This window comes from Bemisia tabaci, chromosome 1, assembly GCF_918797505.1.
Source record: "Bemisia tabaci chromosome 1, PGI_BMITA_v3".
In the NCBI taxonomy this organism is placed as follows: Eukaryota; Metazoa; Arthropoda; class Insecta; order Hemiptera; family Aleyrodidae; genus Bemisia; species Bemisia tabaci.
Window position 1 is genome coordinate 43,869,679 of NC_092793.1, and position 16,805 is coordinate 43,886,483.

A 16,805-nucleotide genomic window follows, 5' to 3' on the forward strand; every position below is an offset into this window, starting at 1 on the left:
TGCAACCAGGAAAGCATGCAGAGGATAACACTTACGGCTGTCTTGCCTAACAATACCCTACCATAAAAATGAAAAATACCGTTTCAATGTACCTATTTGAAATAAAATCGGACGATTTTTAACCATCCGAATGATTTCAAAAAGTCTTTCGGGCGATTAGTGGCAATTTGACAAAGAACAGATGCTTCATTAGTAAAATTTTCCGGTCAGAAGCTTCTGAGCTTGTTTTCTTAGAACTTCATTTTTGCACTATCTCGATCCCTCTCTTCGCTATCACGGCAGAATCGTTGATTAGACCTAGCGTGGACCTACCGCTGAGCCTTGCGGGAATAAATAAATTGGTTTACGGCCAATCTATGGGCGGTGCAGGCGCCGGCATATGGAGGGGCTTCGTCCCCCCCCCATCATAGTGCGAGGATCGCACGAGACTTTCTCGCTTTTGCCGGCGCCGGCATAGGCACTTTTACTGGATTGTTTAGAAAAGTACTGTCAATTTCACAAAATCATAAAGTTCGATTGGAATTTTGATCGAACAATAATGGTTTTGAAATTTTTAATCAAACCACTAAACTTTATCGTAAAACTCTTCACGATATGTGATGAATTCATATATTCAGAAACGACTTGTCTATATTATGAGACATCTTCAAATAAATAATTGATTAATGATGCCTTCTAGTAAAAACGGCGATCCTTAGACAGGTACTTATACAGGTACTCTATGCAAAGATAGGGAGCAAATACATTCGCAGGGTTGCCGTGTTTTCAGTTTTGGAGTCCCTAAATGAAGTGGCAGCCCTGTCAATGTATTTGCTCGCTATCTTTGCATGGAGAGTTTGTTTTGATGTAGAAGTGGACTCTCAGGGTAGGGCGGGATATCCCCTCCATTTTGGCCTCACTTTGAGAGCTTTTTTTGCGCTTGGGAGTTGATTTCAGAGAAAACCAGTGCCACCATCGTGTTTCTCACGAACTTTTACATACGAAACAACAGTCGAATCGCAAATCCCTCACACATGCAACATCTCCATTTGATCGTGTATCCAGACCTTGTGATTCCGGCATTGAGCTGGTATCTGACGATCAAAGTAGAGCTCTTAAAAGTGGCGCATCGATGCGGCTGGTGGAAGATGAGGGTCACGTGGGTCACGTGTATGCGCCACTTTGAGAGCTCTACTTTGATAACGGCTTTGCATATCTGGATGAAAATAACTCGAATTTGCGAAATTTCAGATGTTGAGCGGTGACTATTGACTTCTATATTCAACTGCCAAATTCAGCGTGTGATTCCGGCATAAGTCAATTCAATTGGCTAGATAGGGGCATGTAGAGTATACCTGTATACGAGAGAGTATTGCCATCTCAATCCTTTCACTACAGAAAAATTGTGCCGCTCTCTGATTGGTCGTCTATCATGGAGCCCCAAAGTTGGACCAATGTAGACAAACCCCGACCCTAGAGACAAGAGACCCTCCACTGGCCTCTTGGCGACAGGTGGAAGCTTATTTTATTTTTGGAGATTCAACAATTCCTTATGGACAATTATAAGTGAGCAACAGTCATCATCCTAATTTCGGCTGTTGACTTACCTACACGGTGGCTGATGAGCCTCGGGTGATGGCATGAGCCAAACAAGTTTCCTAAACTTCCGCCATTTTCGGCTTGTTCGCAAAACGGAACTGCCAACACGTTGTTGAGCATCAACCATGTAAGTAAGTCAACAGTAGAATGCTGACGTCCCGAAAGTAACAGCTTCCACCATGGCCAAGATACCAGTGGAGGTTCTCTTGTAGACTCTGCCCAGCCCCTCCCCTACTATGGGCCCAATGTAAACAAATAAGATGGCGACTAAGTTCTACAAATGTCTAGACGTGATTTTGGATGTGATAGAAATTTTTTTATGATCAACCTCTTAATTGAGTTCGGATCGACCGATAATGGATATTTTTGCCGAGAATTAATCTCCGAGTGTCATTATTATGCATTTCTCAGCCAGCCGATAACACCTATTCCTCTGGATCGGGTTTATGTACATTGGTCCAACTTTGGAGCTCTATGATAACCTAAAACTGATGAACCAATCGATCAGAGAGCAGCACAGAGATGGCAATACTCTCCCGTATACAGGCACTCTAGGGCATGCACCGTCTCTGCTTGTTTCTGATTTCATTTAACTTGCACTCAGATTCACCTAGGCATATGTATCAATGACTATAAAGTACGAAACCAAGTATCTCCGTTTGCGACGTTGCAGACTCCCTGTCATACTTTAAGAGGACAGCAACCTTAAGAACAAGTTTGGCTATGTTGACGAAGAAAAGTGTGGAATGCACGACGTCGAAATCCGTTTGAGAATATCTGCATTCGTTGAGCTGCTATCGCGAAAAAACAGCTGAGCGCGCGACGTCATGAGCTGCGTCTCGTATTTCGTAGTCTACACTCTGCATTCTGTCTCCAGGGTCAAGTGGCCGACGTGTGTTGGCGACAAGTTATTAGTTCGCCCCGATCGCGCTCATTCCTCGCCGACTCATTTTCCTTTGTTTAGGTGCGAGTGTTACCACTTGTTGTTGTTGTTTTTGTTTTTTTACTTAATGAATGATTTACCATCTCAGTAGTGAACCGCAGTCGCACCAAGAGCGCATGACGTCACCAGTTAGACTTTCAATCCTTCAAATCTCTGCCGATTAGGCGAATTTTTCATTCGAAACACGACCATTTTGCCTCATATACCTTCCTGCTTCAATTTTTAATGCTATCCAATTTTCGGTAGGGTTGCCGTCCTCTTCAATTTTTTCCACGGTAAACTAGTCACCTTAATTTCTTGAAGACTGCCTTGAGTTTTCTTCTCTGTCAACAGAGTGTTTCGTAGGTATAAATTTCAGGTCATAAAGTTAGCTTCTTTCTCTTCTTATTTTCTTCGAAAATATAAAATAGGATCAGATATGTAGGAACGCCACAATTAAAATGCATGGTTTCACGCTGTGGCCCCTGATACATTCCTGTAAAGCAGTATACGACATAATATTACAAAGAGTTCTTTAAAAGAGCATACCAGAACTGTTTTTATAAGTATGATCAACGCTGGGGCCGGTATGTTGGGTGGGAGTTGGTCCACTATTATTTCTCCAAGAGAGTTGACCATGAGGCGTTGCGTGCCAACCACACCATCCTGATTCAAATGAGCATCTGGCAAAGGAAGGAGTTTTTTCTGGGGGAAAAAACGATAAAATTGTACCTACATATTACGTACAGATATATCACAGAGTACCTACAATAGAGTTGCAATGTACTGAAAAACCGATGAAGTAACTTTCGGCGACTGTCTTGTCCAGGACTCCTTAGACTAGTGTGCGACGACTGCCGATGCCGTACCTATGCATAGGGACTCAGCTCCGGACTTCGTTTAAAAGACGCAGGTAGGAGGTATAGCATACATTTAAAGAAAACAACCGTGTAGTTTCGTGCATGTTTTAATTAGTTACCCACTCAGCATGATATCTTAAAGAAATGTTGTTATTTGCTGACATATGATGATGTAATGTTACTAATATGGATGGAATGTTAAATCAGTATTGTCAGGATAAGACTGACAATATCAACATCGATGTAAGCTTGATATAGACCGGCAATTAAGGAGATGTCAAGAAGTTTCAACCTGATAACAATGTTGACGGGGGCATATCAATATTATGTAAGATTATTGTAATGTTACTTCAACCTTACTATCAATGTTGTTGCAATGTTCAGGCAAGTCCCTGGCAGTAGCACATCAACATTGATGCAATCTTACCTCATTCTTACTAAGATGGATATAATATGGCTGCAATGTTGATGTGTAAGATGTGCAATATTATACTAAGATTGTATTAAGGTTTTATGCTGAGTGTATGACTTTGGTCAACATAATTACAGCCAAAATTCGCGAAAATTAATAAAGATTAAAAATTTGAATTAATAAGCCGCGGAAACCACTTGCGGCCCACGATTTTCCGTCGTGTTAAAAAATTTTGGTTCACACTTTGCGAACAAGGGGCTCCGAATAGCCTATTAATGGATTGACTTCATCGATGCTGCAGTACATTGTGACTCTATGTACTCTATAAGATATATAAATGAATTTATTTTAGTACAAAGCAAGAGAGGGGGAAGAGGAAGAGAAAGGAAGAAGGAATAGAGTCACAGGAGAGAAAGAAAAATTTTTAAAGAATTATCAAATACAGGGTGCTCCAAAAGTCCCGCTCCCTCCCTCTAACTTTCGAACGGTTAGAGATAGAGGAACGGAACTTTGGGAATGTTTCTATCTTAAAGAGGACCATCTTTTAGGGAGGGGAGGGGGGGTCAAAATTTTTTCTCCAAATGGTAAACCCTGCTTTCTTGTGATTCATCATTGGAAAGCACACAAACTAAGAATTTTGGCGTTAACCGCAGATGAATCTCTTAATTTTTGATTGAGTTATGATAGGTCAAAGGTCAAATTTGACCTATTTTCAAAAAATCATAACTCCAGTTCAACTTATCGTACAGAGAAAAATAAAACGGCAAATTACCAAATTTTGTTCGCTTATAACTAAAAATCGCAAAAATCACTTCGAACTAATTTTAACCCACATATGCCCAAAACTATTTTTTTTTTTAAATTTATGTTTTTTACTTACTTGTTGTTTTTGACGTTATGTAGATGTTGGGTAAATACGTGTTGAGGCATGACAAAAATAAAATAGGCTTGGCTATATCCCAGACATGGATTATCCTGTGTTGAACACGTGAAATTCCCTAATTTACACTAACACTAAAAATCAAAATCTGGGATGAGTCGAGACCCAATGGGCATATATGGGTTTAAAGGTTGACGGGGGGGGGGGGGGGGTTCGGACCCCCACATACGTCAGTTCAAAGGTCATTCGATTTTCCCGCGAAATAGGCTGATTTCCCCTAACTTTTCCTCTACATCATCTCAGTGAGGTCAAAATCAGTTCAACATTACGTTTGCAAGTTCCCAAATTTCAGGAAAAGTTTTAAAAAAACGAAATTTAAGGTGACTAAATTAGACCGTTTAAGTTTCGTTTTTTTTAACTTTTCCCGAAAGAGGTTGTCCCATTTTCCATAGGAAATGGCCTCAAGAGCTTTTCCATCCATACTTTCAGGAATCATAAACGTGTCATTGGAGAAACCTAAATCCGGTGTCATTTCTCGTCTAGCCCCCCAAGGGGAGAGGGGAGGGGGGCGGGGGGGGGGGTCAAAGGTCAAACGTTCCGACCGCCATAACTTTTGAACGAATCGTCGGATCAACTTGATCTTGGGCTCAAATGAAAGTTCTCAACGAGAACTTTCATTTGATGTATAGTAGTGTCTATTTTTGGTAATTTTTCAACGTAAAAAAAATCATTTTTTGATTTTTCAAGCCCAAAAAATTCAGTTTTTCGGGGTATGCTCTACTTGGGAACGCAACAATCATTACCAAAAACCAATTTAAATGAAAGCCCTTGATTCAAGCTTTAAAACGAGCTATCGTTGAACTTGGAGAAATGAATGGTTCAAAAGTTATGACCGTTCAAAGTTGGCGTGGCGCGCTATTTTCGAAGCGCGCGGAGTGTATACTCACCTGCCACCCTACCTTTCCCCTTGGGGCCCGCTTCAGTTGATAACGGATACAGAAAGGTCCAAAGCTCCTTCCACCTAAAGAATGACCAGTCATTAGTGTTAAATCACTTTTATTTCTAACGGAAAAATAGAAATAAAAATATATTATATGCCAATAAACGAAAAGACGCTGGCATACATTATTTTTTCGCCCCCCCCCCCTCCATGATTTAATATTTAATAGCCAAATCAAGCTTTTTTTACCACAAAATACACTCAAAAGCTGTAGATAATATTCATAGTGTGTGGTACGCAACTGGCCTTACAGCACTTGAAATTCGCATTTACTACTAGTAGGGCGGATAAGGGGGAAAAGTTCCCAGAATCGTGCATTTCTTGAAGAAAGCATGAAACTTTCAGGATATCATCTTCACCTATAGAAGGTTCGATTTCGCAAGTGAGCCCAAAATTCTGAGGCCATGGGGGCCGGGGGGGGGGGGGCAGGGGGCCCTGATTTCGTTATGTTCTGCCGGATTTTCGCGTTGAATCATTGTTAGAACGCCCTTAACAATGTAAAATGTAATCAAAACTTGAGTAAACATCATTAGTAGGTTCTCTCAAACAGTAAATTAAAATGTTATCACCGTCCGATCCCGGAGCACCCCTCAAAATGCCTAAAATTCAAAATGGCGCCCATAATAAGGCCTCCAGAATATCGGTATTTTCACTTGTGCATATCCTGTCATGTGAGGTATCATTTTCCATGTAATTATGGTCGCAGATTTCATATTTGAAGTCAAAACAATCCCCCGGTCAAAATTGGTGCCCCTAATCCAAGATGGTGGCCAAATTTTAAAGGCAGGAAGGTACATTTTTATGAGAAAAAAAATCACGTGAGGTGACTAGTGAAGTATCAATTTATACGCATTTTTAGTCAACAAAACGAATCTAAACGAAATGTAAAAAAAAATCTTTTACACAAAAATGAGACTAGATAATTAAGAGAGTGATCAGTTTGGCCGTCCACGTTAGTAATGCTGTTAACAGGAGCATATACATAATGAGTTATTTTATTCATTTTTAAGCCCATATAATATCTCAATAAAGATGACGTTTCACGCAACGCATCTGTCGTACCCTCTCCAGTCAGTGTAGGAGAAAATCTTAATCAACACATGCTGATTCACATTCCCAGTCAGGCTCTTCAGGATCTTCCTCCTACAGTTCTTTAGGTTTTTACAGTTGGAGTCTTCAGAACTTCTGCATGAGTCTTAGAACGAAAAGATTATTTTCTTGGAAGTACAGCATGGTGTCACTCCCTTTCTTACAATTACACCGGATAATTTTAAGCGGGGATTCCAGGAGCTGGTGGCATGTCACTTAAAATAGGATGAAGCTCCTTGTTTTTATTCATCCATCCCCAAAGACAAGCATCCAGATCACTTCATCCCATCCACAGTTGAGTATAAAAGTAGCTCCTAAATTAATGTTACCTACTTCATTGCTGATGATGTCGAGGGTATAATTTCTCTAATTGATTGAAGAATTTGAAAGCTGGAACTTTTTCCTTCGATATGTGATGACGGAGGTCGTCGAAAGTCACATTTTTTTGGCTATACCGTAGAGGAGTAATATTTCGACGGTGAAACAGCAAAAGTGCGTATCTTGGTTGCGGGATTTCAAAATATTCGCTCCTATTTCATTTTTTGAAAGGGGACCAACCCAACATCATGGCTTGAAATTTTACAGAATATTCCTCACATAGAGAGTAAAAACAAGCGAAGTTTTCAAGAAATGACGTTCAATATTTTTTGATGAAGGAACTGAAGTAAGTATGACAAGAAATCTGCAACACCGCAAACCGAAATACGTATTTAAGCAGTTTCACCATCGATTTACTCTTTTCCAGCTCTTCATATCGGTTCATGGTTTTGATTAGGTTCCAAGAACCTTTCTTTAAATTCTTGCCGGTAAGGATCAGATAAAAGCGTACGGAATAAAGTTGCTGTTTCTATTTTATGGATGTGAGGGGTTGCATCGTAACCAGTTAACGCATGGAAGAACACCGATCATCTCGGATTTGGCGCGTTTTTAACATCACTTCGAAAACGCAAAGAAACATTTGTGTCTGCTCATCAATTTGATGGAACATAGGTTTGTGCAATGGATTCGTAAGTATACCTATGCTTTGATCGCACTCGATGGAGTAGAGACCCACCATCTGAAACCAACTGAAAGTTTTCTATATTATTTTCGGTACTTATTAATTGTTCGTCCTCTGAGTCTAGGGCATCTGAAATTGAGTTCAGAGTTTTTGTGCAGTAATCAGTAAGACTCCTCACTATTAGTGGCTCATCACTTTTCACATGTCAGCCATGATGGCAAACATCTTTATTATCTCTTTTCATTTTTGTGTAAAAGATTTTTTGGCATGGGAACGGAGTTCCCCTGTCTTTACAATCGTTCCGTTGCTTTTGCTATGTGATTCCCTATGTCTCTGCGACCTTGAGCGAATCGCCCACTCTTAAATCTTTGGTTAATTTTCGGATGTATCAAAAATCGTTGTGTTCTTTAGCCAATCATGTCTCTACGTCAAGTTGTGTAGAATTCTAAAATTCGCTTTCCGCGAGTTTTTTTTCGCCTTGAGATGTCGTGTCTGACTGGTAAATCTGCGCAGAACCACCGATTTCCGAATTTAGGCAAATTCTTTTTTTTGGGAGGTTCCGATTGGTTATTTTTCGCCATCAGTTTTCTGTCCGTTGGTGCAAAAGATCGCCTACCTAGTTGCTCTTGAGAAGCCGCCATTATCTCACCTCAAATGTTAAAAATAGAAGTAAAGAAATAATAACCATCGTACAAGGTGGAAAATCGCTCTGGAGGACCCGTTACGGATACTAGCCGTTCTGGACGCGCTTTGCGCGTCCGTCACGGCCAGCCAAGGGGCTGCGCCTCCTGGACTCCCGATCACTCGCCACGCGAGTGACATTCGGCTCGCTTGGCGAGCCATTTTTCTCAGTGATTGGACATTTGATCATTAAGATGTATACATTTTGGAGACTCTGGAGGCAAAAATGATTTCGTCACAGAACCTTGTTGCCGGAGCATGCCATCATTTGCACATGAATAGCTAGATGTGTGGAGATGAAGCGATGATGGGGATCGATCATTTCTTCAAGAACGCATTTGACTGGGACGTCATCCCATCAGGTGGCGGAAAAAGAAAATCCACGGATCTCCTACCGCGATTTGACTTGCTGAAGTAGCAAAAGTTCATCTTTACCTCTTAAGAAGATTATCGGTGGCGTAGGGGTCTAAAAACTGCTCAACGATAGTATAGTTCGAGTTCCGAATCGCAATGAGCCCGCACTCGTGTTTTTTTCTTATACTTTCATCGCATATAAATTTCTCTAATTTTTTGTTTTATTCTCTCTGATTGCATATTAGTAATCATATCCTCATTTCATTTCCTTTCCCTTTCCTTTTTCCCTTTCTGTAGCATCTGCGTCCATTTAAAATTATTATTTTAAAATAGCTTTCCCCTTATTGATGCTTCAAACGGAATCAATTGTTTTAATGACATTTCCGGCTAAATCATGGGTTTTCCCAGGAAGGCAGCCTCTCGTCCCTTCCGGACTCTATTGCTGCCAGATAAGTTGCTTTTTTAATACTTTTCTCAATTCAAATCCATGTAAAATATTCACATTTATCGCACAATCTGGCAACTTCTCGAGTGAAATAGAAAAAGGTAGAATCGCTGAAAGTCTGAATCCTTCGAAGTTTATATTAATGATATGAGCCAAAATCAGAACTCGATTGATGGATTTAATCCATGAATACAGATAAATATTGCCTCAGCTTACTGCTGCGATAGCAAATGCATGCTCAGATGAACCTTGTGACCCATCAAAGCATAGACAAACAATGTCTCACAGAGAAATGCGCTTAATCCGTTGTCTCTTATCACGGCAGTCGCCGGATGTCAAGGTCGTCTATTGTGAAGCCCCGCTCAGCGTCCGAGATCACTTCAGTGTTCTCTTTTCTCCCATACTATATGAGCGTCGAGATAGCTCGGTTGTCTCCGACACCAGCCTGGCACCAGTCGTGGTCTCCTTTGGATGCGAGCGGGGGTTCGAATCTCGTAGGGGACTTTAATTTTTACCGGTTGTATAGAATGCTTTAGACCAATCATCAAACAATAATTAATACTTGGCAACTTGGGAAGCACATAGGTCACTTATGATGCGTATTTGGGCATACGTGTAGAGTAAAAATATCATACTTTACGCCGAAAAAGCGAACCTGGAACTTAAATGCGTTAACTTCCGAAAACCATATATAATACAACGAAAATAAATAATTGGTACATAACAGCTTTCTTGTATGCAAAGAAAAAAATTAAAAATGTTAAAAAAGAGATGTCAACACAAAATTACATAGCCCCTTCAATTCAGAAGATACTACGAACGAACTGTACCTTAACATTTTCATATCCCAGAAGCTAAAGTTCCCATGACGAATATTGCTATCGCTGGCGATTGCAAAATCCAACTTGTTTTACATTTCATTTAGATTCGTTTTGTTGACTAAAAATGCGTATAAATTGATACCTCACTTGTCACCTCACGTGATTTTTTTTCTCATAAAAATGCACCTTCCTGCCTTTAAAATTTGGCCACCATCTTGGATTAGGGGCACCAATTTTGACCGGGGGATTGTTTTGACTTCAAATATGAAATCTGCGACCATAATTACATGGAAAATGATACCTCACATGACAGGATATGCACAAGTGAAAATACCGATATTCTGGAGGCCTTATTATGGGCGCCATTTTGAATTTTAGGCATTTTGAGGGGTGCTCCGGGATCGGACGGTGATAACATTTTAATTTACTGTTTGAGAGAACCTACTAATGATGTTTACTCAAGTTTTGATTACATTTTACATTGTTAAGGGCGTTCTAACAATGATTCAACGCGAAAATCCGGCAGAACATAACGAAATCAGGGCCCCCTGCCCCCCCCCCCCCGGCCCCCATGGCCTCAGAATTTTGGGCTCACTTGCGAAATCGAACCTTCTATAGGTGAAGATGATATCCTGAAAGTTTCATGCTTTCTTCCAGAGATGCACGATTGTTATGCTTATCCGCCCTACTATACTGAATATCTCTCCCTCACCTCTCTCCGATCTATTTCCCTCTCATCAAGATTTACCTGCACGGAAATAATCAGATACCGTAATGATGATAGGTTTGATTTGGCTACATCAAATATTAAATCATGGAGGGGGGAGGGCGAAAAAATAATGTATGCCAGCGTCTTATCGTTTATTAGCATTTAATTTATTTTTATTTCCCTTTTTCCATTAGAAATAAAAGTAATTAAACACTAATGACTGGTCATTCTTTAGGTGGAAGGAGCTTTGGACCTTTCTGTATCCGTTATCAACTGAAGCGGGCCTCAGGGGGAAAGGTAGGGAGGGGTGGCCGGCAAGTATACACTCCGCGCGCTTCGAAAATAGCGCGCCACGCCAACTTTGCATGGTCATAACTTTTGAACCATTCATTTCTCCAAGTTCAACGATAGCTCGTTTTAAAGCTTGAATCAAGGGCTTTCATTTAAATTGGTTTTTGGTAATGATTGTTGCGTTCCCAAGTAGAGAAAACCCCGAAAAACTGAATTTTTTGGGCTTGAAAAATCAAAAAATGATTTTTTTTACGTTGAAAAATTACCAAAAATAGACACTACTATACATCAAATGAAAGGTCTCGTCAAGAACTTTCATTTGAGCCCAAGATCAAGTTGATACGACGATTCGTTCAAAAGTTATGGCGGTCGGAGCGTTTGACCTTTGACCCCCTGCCCCCGTTCCCCTGGGGGGCTAGACGAGAAATGACACCGGATTTAGGCTTCACCAATGATACGTTATGATTCCTGAAAGTATGGATGGAAAAGCTCTTGCGGCCATTTCCTATGGAAAATGGGACAACCTCTTTGAGGACTTGCAAACGTAATGTTGAACTGATTTTGACCTTACTGGGATAATGTGGAGGCAAAGTTAGGGGAAATTGGCTCATTTCGCGGGAAAATCGAATGACCTTAGAATTGACGTAAGTGGGGGTCCGAACCCCCCGTCCCCCCTTAAAATTAGTTCGAAGTGATTTCTGCGATTTTTATTTCCCGTTTCATTTTTTTCTTTGCGATAAGTTGAACCGGAGTTATGATTACCAGGGGACACCAACATGATATGTTAATTTGAAAAATAAAAACATTTTTTTGGTATGATTTTTTTGATGCGGTGACTAGTTTCTGATGTATAAGACACGATAGATTCAACGCTGAACTCATGTGAGTTGAAATCTCTAGTCATGTGAGTTGGTGAAAACTGGATGGAGAAATTCTGCTAACATGAGTTATATTCTTACCATTTGAAAAAAAAAGTTGGGGGCCCCCTGCCCCCTCCTCTCCACTGAGGGAGGAGCAGAAATGTTGACCCTCTCCCCTAAAAGATGGTCCTCTTTAAGATAGAAACATTATCAAAGTTTTGTTCTTCTATCTCTAACCGTTCGAAAGTTAGCAGAGGGGGGGAGCGGGACTTTTGGAACATCCTGTATAGTTTGAAAAGGGATGTCAGAAAGAAGCAAGGTTCACAATTTCGTAACTAAGCCAAGGGACAAATAAAATTGAAAGAAACCAAAAACACTGACGGATTTCTGAAATTGATAGACAAAGACTATTTTTGAAAGGTCTAAAAATCGAGTAGTTATGGATAAAGGTTCTTCCATCATAACTACTTCTGAGCAGATCAGTTTCCATAGCTTAGCGAAATGTTTCAGACACCCTTACAACAACACACATATAATTCTCTACTCTATAGGCAGCTTGAGTGGATCAGTGAGAAAATCTTAAAGCTCAAGGACGAATTGCATTCTTACCACAATAGTCTTGAGTTTCATCATCACTATCTGGGCAATCTATATTGATATCACAAAGAGAGACTTCGTTGATGCAAGATCTGTTTTTACACTGGAATTGGGTTGGTTGACACACTTCAGAAAAGACGTTCTCTATGAAAGAGAAAAAAAACATAGGATAAAAAGCAATCCAAAAGGAAACTAAGTGCCAGTTTTTTTGTAAGATTGACTAAGAGGCCATAGTACAGGGTGATCCAAAAGTCCCTTCCACCCCCTCTAACTTTTTACCTAATTAAGGTAAAGATTTGAAACTTGGGGGATATTCCTAAGTCAAAGAGAGCTACTTTTTGGCCCCCCAAAAATTTTCAGGGGGGCGCCCCTTGGGGGGGCAACGGCCCCCAACTTTTAATGTTCAAATGGGAAGACCCTCTTTGTGATAGCTCGTTTGAAAGATAGCATAAAAAAAGAAATTTTTTCGCGCAAACACGAAGTCAATATCTCAAACCGTTTCAAAATGGCGGCCGGTTAAAGTTCAAAATGGCCGAAAATTCACACCGGTTATTTGTCGATGGATTTGCGCGAAAATCGGTATGTAGGGGTATTTTGACACGAGAAAAACGAATTTGATGTTAGATTTTCAAAAAAACCGAAATTTCCAAAATGGCCGCCGGTTAAAGTTTAAAATCGCCGAAAATTTTCACCTCGGTTTTTTGCTGATGGATTTGCCTAAAACTTGGAATTTGAGAAAATTTTGGCATAAGATAAACAAATTTAAACTTAGATTTCTGAAAAAATCAATTTTTGGTCATTTTGAACTTCAACCGGCGGCCATTTTGGAAATTTCGGTTTTTTTTTGAAAATCTAACGTTAAATTCGTTTTTCTCGTGTCAAAATACCCCCACATACCGATTTTCGCGCAAATCCATCGACAAATAACCGGCGTGAATTTTCGGCCATTTTGAACTTTAACCGGCCGCCATTTTGAAACGATTTGAGATATTGACTTCGGGTTTGCGCGAAGAGTTTTCTTTTTTTATGTTCTTTCGAACGAGCTATCACAAAGAGGGTCTTCCCATTTGAAAATTAAAAGTTGGGGGCCGTTGCCCCCCCCCCAAGGGGCGCCCCCCTAAAAATTTTTGGGGGGCCAAAAAGTAGCTCCCTTTGACCTAGGAATATCCCCCAAGTTTCAAATCTTTACCTCAATTAGGTAAAAAGTTAGAGGGGATGGAAGGGACTTTTGGATCACCCTGTATAGTCCAGCGTACAAATTTACGCATTTAAATCAAGAGAAACTATTTGTTCGGCCCTGAAATCCATAAGAATACGTGCATGACAGGGCTCAAAGTCTCAATATGCATATGATTACAGGCCTACTTTTGATTTAGATACGTCGTCGATACAGAAAGTAATACATTGGTCATCTTGTAAAAGATGGTTCCCTACATCATATCTAATAAACGGTGGGCGGATGCATTAAACCATCGAAGAGATACCTTCCAGGCATACCTACTTTCAGCCTCCCTGGTCTTGATACCTGCAGTGTGTATTTTGTTTACAGTTATGTCATGTCCTGGGCTGCTGGGTATATTATCCAGCATTACTAGGAGCGGTAGCAACCCCGTCAAGCCTGTAGAGATCTCCAACAACCGAGAATGGGAGCCCGCTACGGTATCTTACACGAACCCGTTCAACTTTTGCGTTATTTTGAAATATCTCCGCGAAAACTTAACGATACTCAAAACCCTTTGCCCTCTGGCTGGCACACTTAATTCCTCGCATACAGGCGAAATTTGGAGCTAATTCATTATGCAGTTAATTAATAATCGCTAGTTAATTGCCGTTTTTTGGTCAATTTTTCAAAACACCCGCGCCGCATTCACTTTCGTGCCTCGGAATTTTGCTTTCGAATGCGCATCCATATTAAATACAAAATTTTATATCATTATATATATCAACATTTATATTTAATAAAATGAATATAAATGAAGAATATTGTGTCAGCTGCAGCCCGTTTCATTTAAGACACCAAGGTATAGCCTCACGCATTGCAAGTAGAACAACAAAGGAAGGATTACATAAATGCTCGAAAAAAATCCTCTTAAATTCCAGCAAGCACTTCAAGCTTATATGAAATTCGTTTCGTCGCAGATCCCGGAATTTTATTTAGAAATTTATTCGTTCACTAAAAATGAAGGAGCTGACTGTCGAATTTATGATTTTTCCGCCAGGCACTCACAGTAATTAGCTGTTCTGAATTTTGAACGACCTAGGTGACATGGAAACGGCGAGTGGTGAAAAGGAAGAAAAAAAAATCGACTCGAACTGGTAAAAAGATGCATTTCCATTTTTCGGCAATTTTGCACCTCGCTCTATCACCCTTATCATTGGCACTACCTTTTCAGCCATACCACACCCACAAGAGTATCGGGACCGTCTCGCCAGAATTGTTGATTTTTTAGATTTTTTTTTTTTTTTTGCTCTTTTAAAAATTCTACCTTCATCTACCTACCTGACTTTCTTTTTTTAATTTTCGAAGAGTGTGCCAGAATCTGAATTGAAAACATTTATTCTATTCTTGATCTAAACGACGAAGGTCTCGTAAGTATACAATATGGCTCCTTACATAGGGTAGGTGGGGGTAAGAATACGCACGGGGTAAAAGTACGCACTGCACTTTTTTCGCGCGCTTTGTTTGGATTTATGATGGCACCAGGTGTTGGTTGTTGGCAACATTGAGTCCCACTTTGTTGACGAAGTTTTGTGCGAAGTGGGTGTGTTTTGACGGAATTTTGAGGCAAGTTCACTTTTCATGCGAAAAAGATCGATTTTTTTTTAGTATTTGTATTGTCTGTTGTGAGTAAAATAGTTGATGGAGAAAATCTGACAGACACTGTATCAAAGTGTTACAGTGTTGGCTTTAATAATCCGTGGTTGTTTTCACACCTAGCGCCTTGGGCTCAAAGTTTTAGTTTATGTTGTCCAATGTTTACAAATGGGGCAAGAGTACGCAGCCAGAATGGGGCAAAAGTACGCGCCCAAAAGTGGGGTGTAGTGGGGGAGGGGGTTATAGAAACTTCGAAATAGAAGACATAGGCAACTTACTAAGTATCCTAATAAATTTTTATGTTCCTTTGTTCAATTTGGGCAATTACACTTTTTTATTTTCCTGTTTAAAAAAAATTGACTTCGAAAATTTTTTGGGAACTTGTGGAGACTGCATTATTTTTTTTTTCTCATTAAAAGTGGTTAGGCACTATTGGCACCCTTTGAGACCATTTTTAGTAGTTTTCCGGGATTTAACAGCGATTTGGAGCCCAGGAGATGTTTTTAAAAGAAAAATTTCACCTCCGTACTTTTGCCCCATTAAATGGGGCAAAAGTACGCATTTTCAAATTTTTTTTAAAAAATTCGTCACGGCCATGGATTTGATTTCTAAATTCGGACAACGCAGGGCATTTGTGCGCGAGGGCTTGCAGTAGGTGCCAGATCACTTTTCCCGCCTTAAAAGTCGATTCGGTCACGAAAATACGGGAAAAACCAAAAAATGCGTACTCTTACCCCCACCTACCCTAGCTATTGTGGGTAAGAAGAGTTGCGGCTACCTGAAATGAGGGGGAATAATTGGCAAAAAATTAAATAAAGTTCAATGATGTATGACAGTGGAATTTGTTTTCTAAAATGCAAAACGAAAATGAGAGTGAGATGAGGAGATGGTAAAAAATCTTGACTTCAAGAGATATCATATATTTTGAGGTTTGAGACTGAAAAAAGAACTGCTTGTTTTATCCCTCGCCATCTTCTCGTAGGAAACAAATCCAACTTTCTTTCCTTGTATTAGTGACCCAGGCAACTAAACTAGCTTCAAAGGTAAGCTGGTTGCGTCCGTGACTAACTGAAGGGGACTCTCAGCAGAAGTAATTTCCCGTTTGCTCGTTCTAGTTCTGGGGCGTACCTATACTTAAAAAATCTTGACCTCACATGATATCAGACATTTTGAGGTTTGAAATGGAACACAGAGTTTGAGCTACGTTTCTTTTCTCCTTTTGTAATTTCAAAGAGATTAGTATCCCCCCACCCTCTCCTTTTTTAATTTTTTTTACATACAAGCTTACTAATTTTGTGATAAGATCTCACAGGCTTGGCGGAATTTTTACCCTTTTTGAGGATTTTTATCTTATACTTTCAGTCTAAAAGCTAGCTCAATCTTTTGGGGATCAGCTGCGGGATATATGGACTACATTTTGTAATTTGGAACTATAAATTTTGGCTCTTCTGGTAAAACAGTTGCGTGCATAGGGAAACTAATGGCACATAC

General features: G+C 40.1%; 1 protein-coding gene and 1 long non-coding RNA gene across 10 annotated transcripts in view; one reads left to right on the forward strand and one right to left on the reverse strand.

The window, feature by feature from the left end:
* Alk (Anaplastic lymphoma kinase) overlaps positions 1-16,805 on the reverse strand; it is a 374,422-nt gene that overhangs the window by 250,002 nt on the left and 107,615 nt on the right. For 7 of the 8 annotated variants that reach the window (XM_072301305.1, XM_072301306.1, XM_072301303.1 and 4 more), the window contains exons 4-5: positions 12,512-12,643; positions 3,050-3,205 (exon numbers count right to left, since the gene is read on the reverse strand). The exons of the other annotated variant lie outside the window; for it this stretch is intronic. In XM_072301305.1, the coding sequence (XP_072157406.1) occupies positions 3,050-3,205; positions 12,512-12,643 (288 nt within the window). The remainder of the gene's footprint in view (positions 1-3,049; positions 3,206-12,511; positions 12,644-16,805) is intronic. 8 annotated transcript variants of the gene reach the window in all.
* Positions 692-14,595, forward strand: LOC140224768 (uncharacterized). 2 transcript variants are annotated; one of them, XR_011900018.1, is made up of 2 exons: positions 692-2,866; positions 14,049-14,595. It is a non-coding gene; the product is annotated as an uncharacterized lncRNA (long non-coding RNA). The 2 variants fall into 2 exon arrangements; XR_011900016.1 differs by lacking the exon at positions 692-2,866 and adding an exon at positions 3,212-3,413.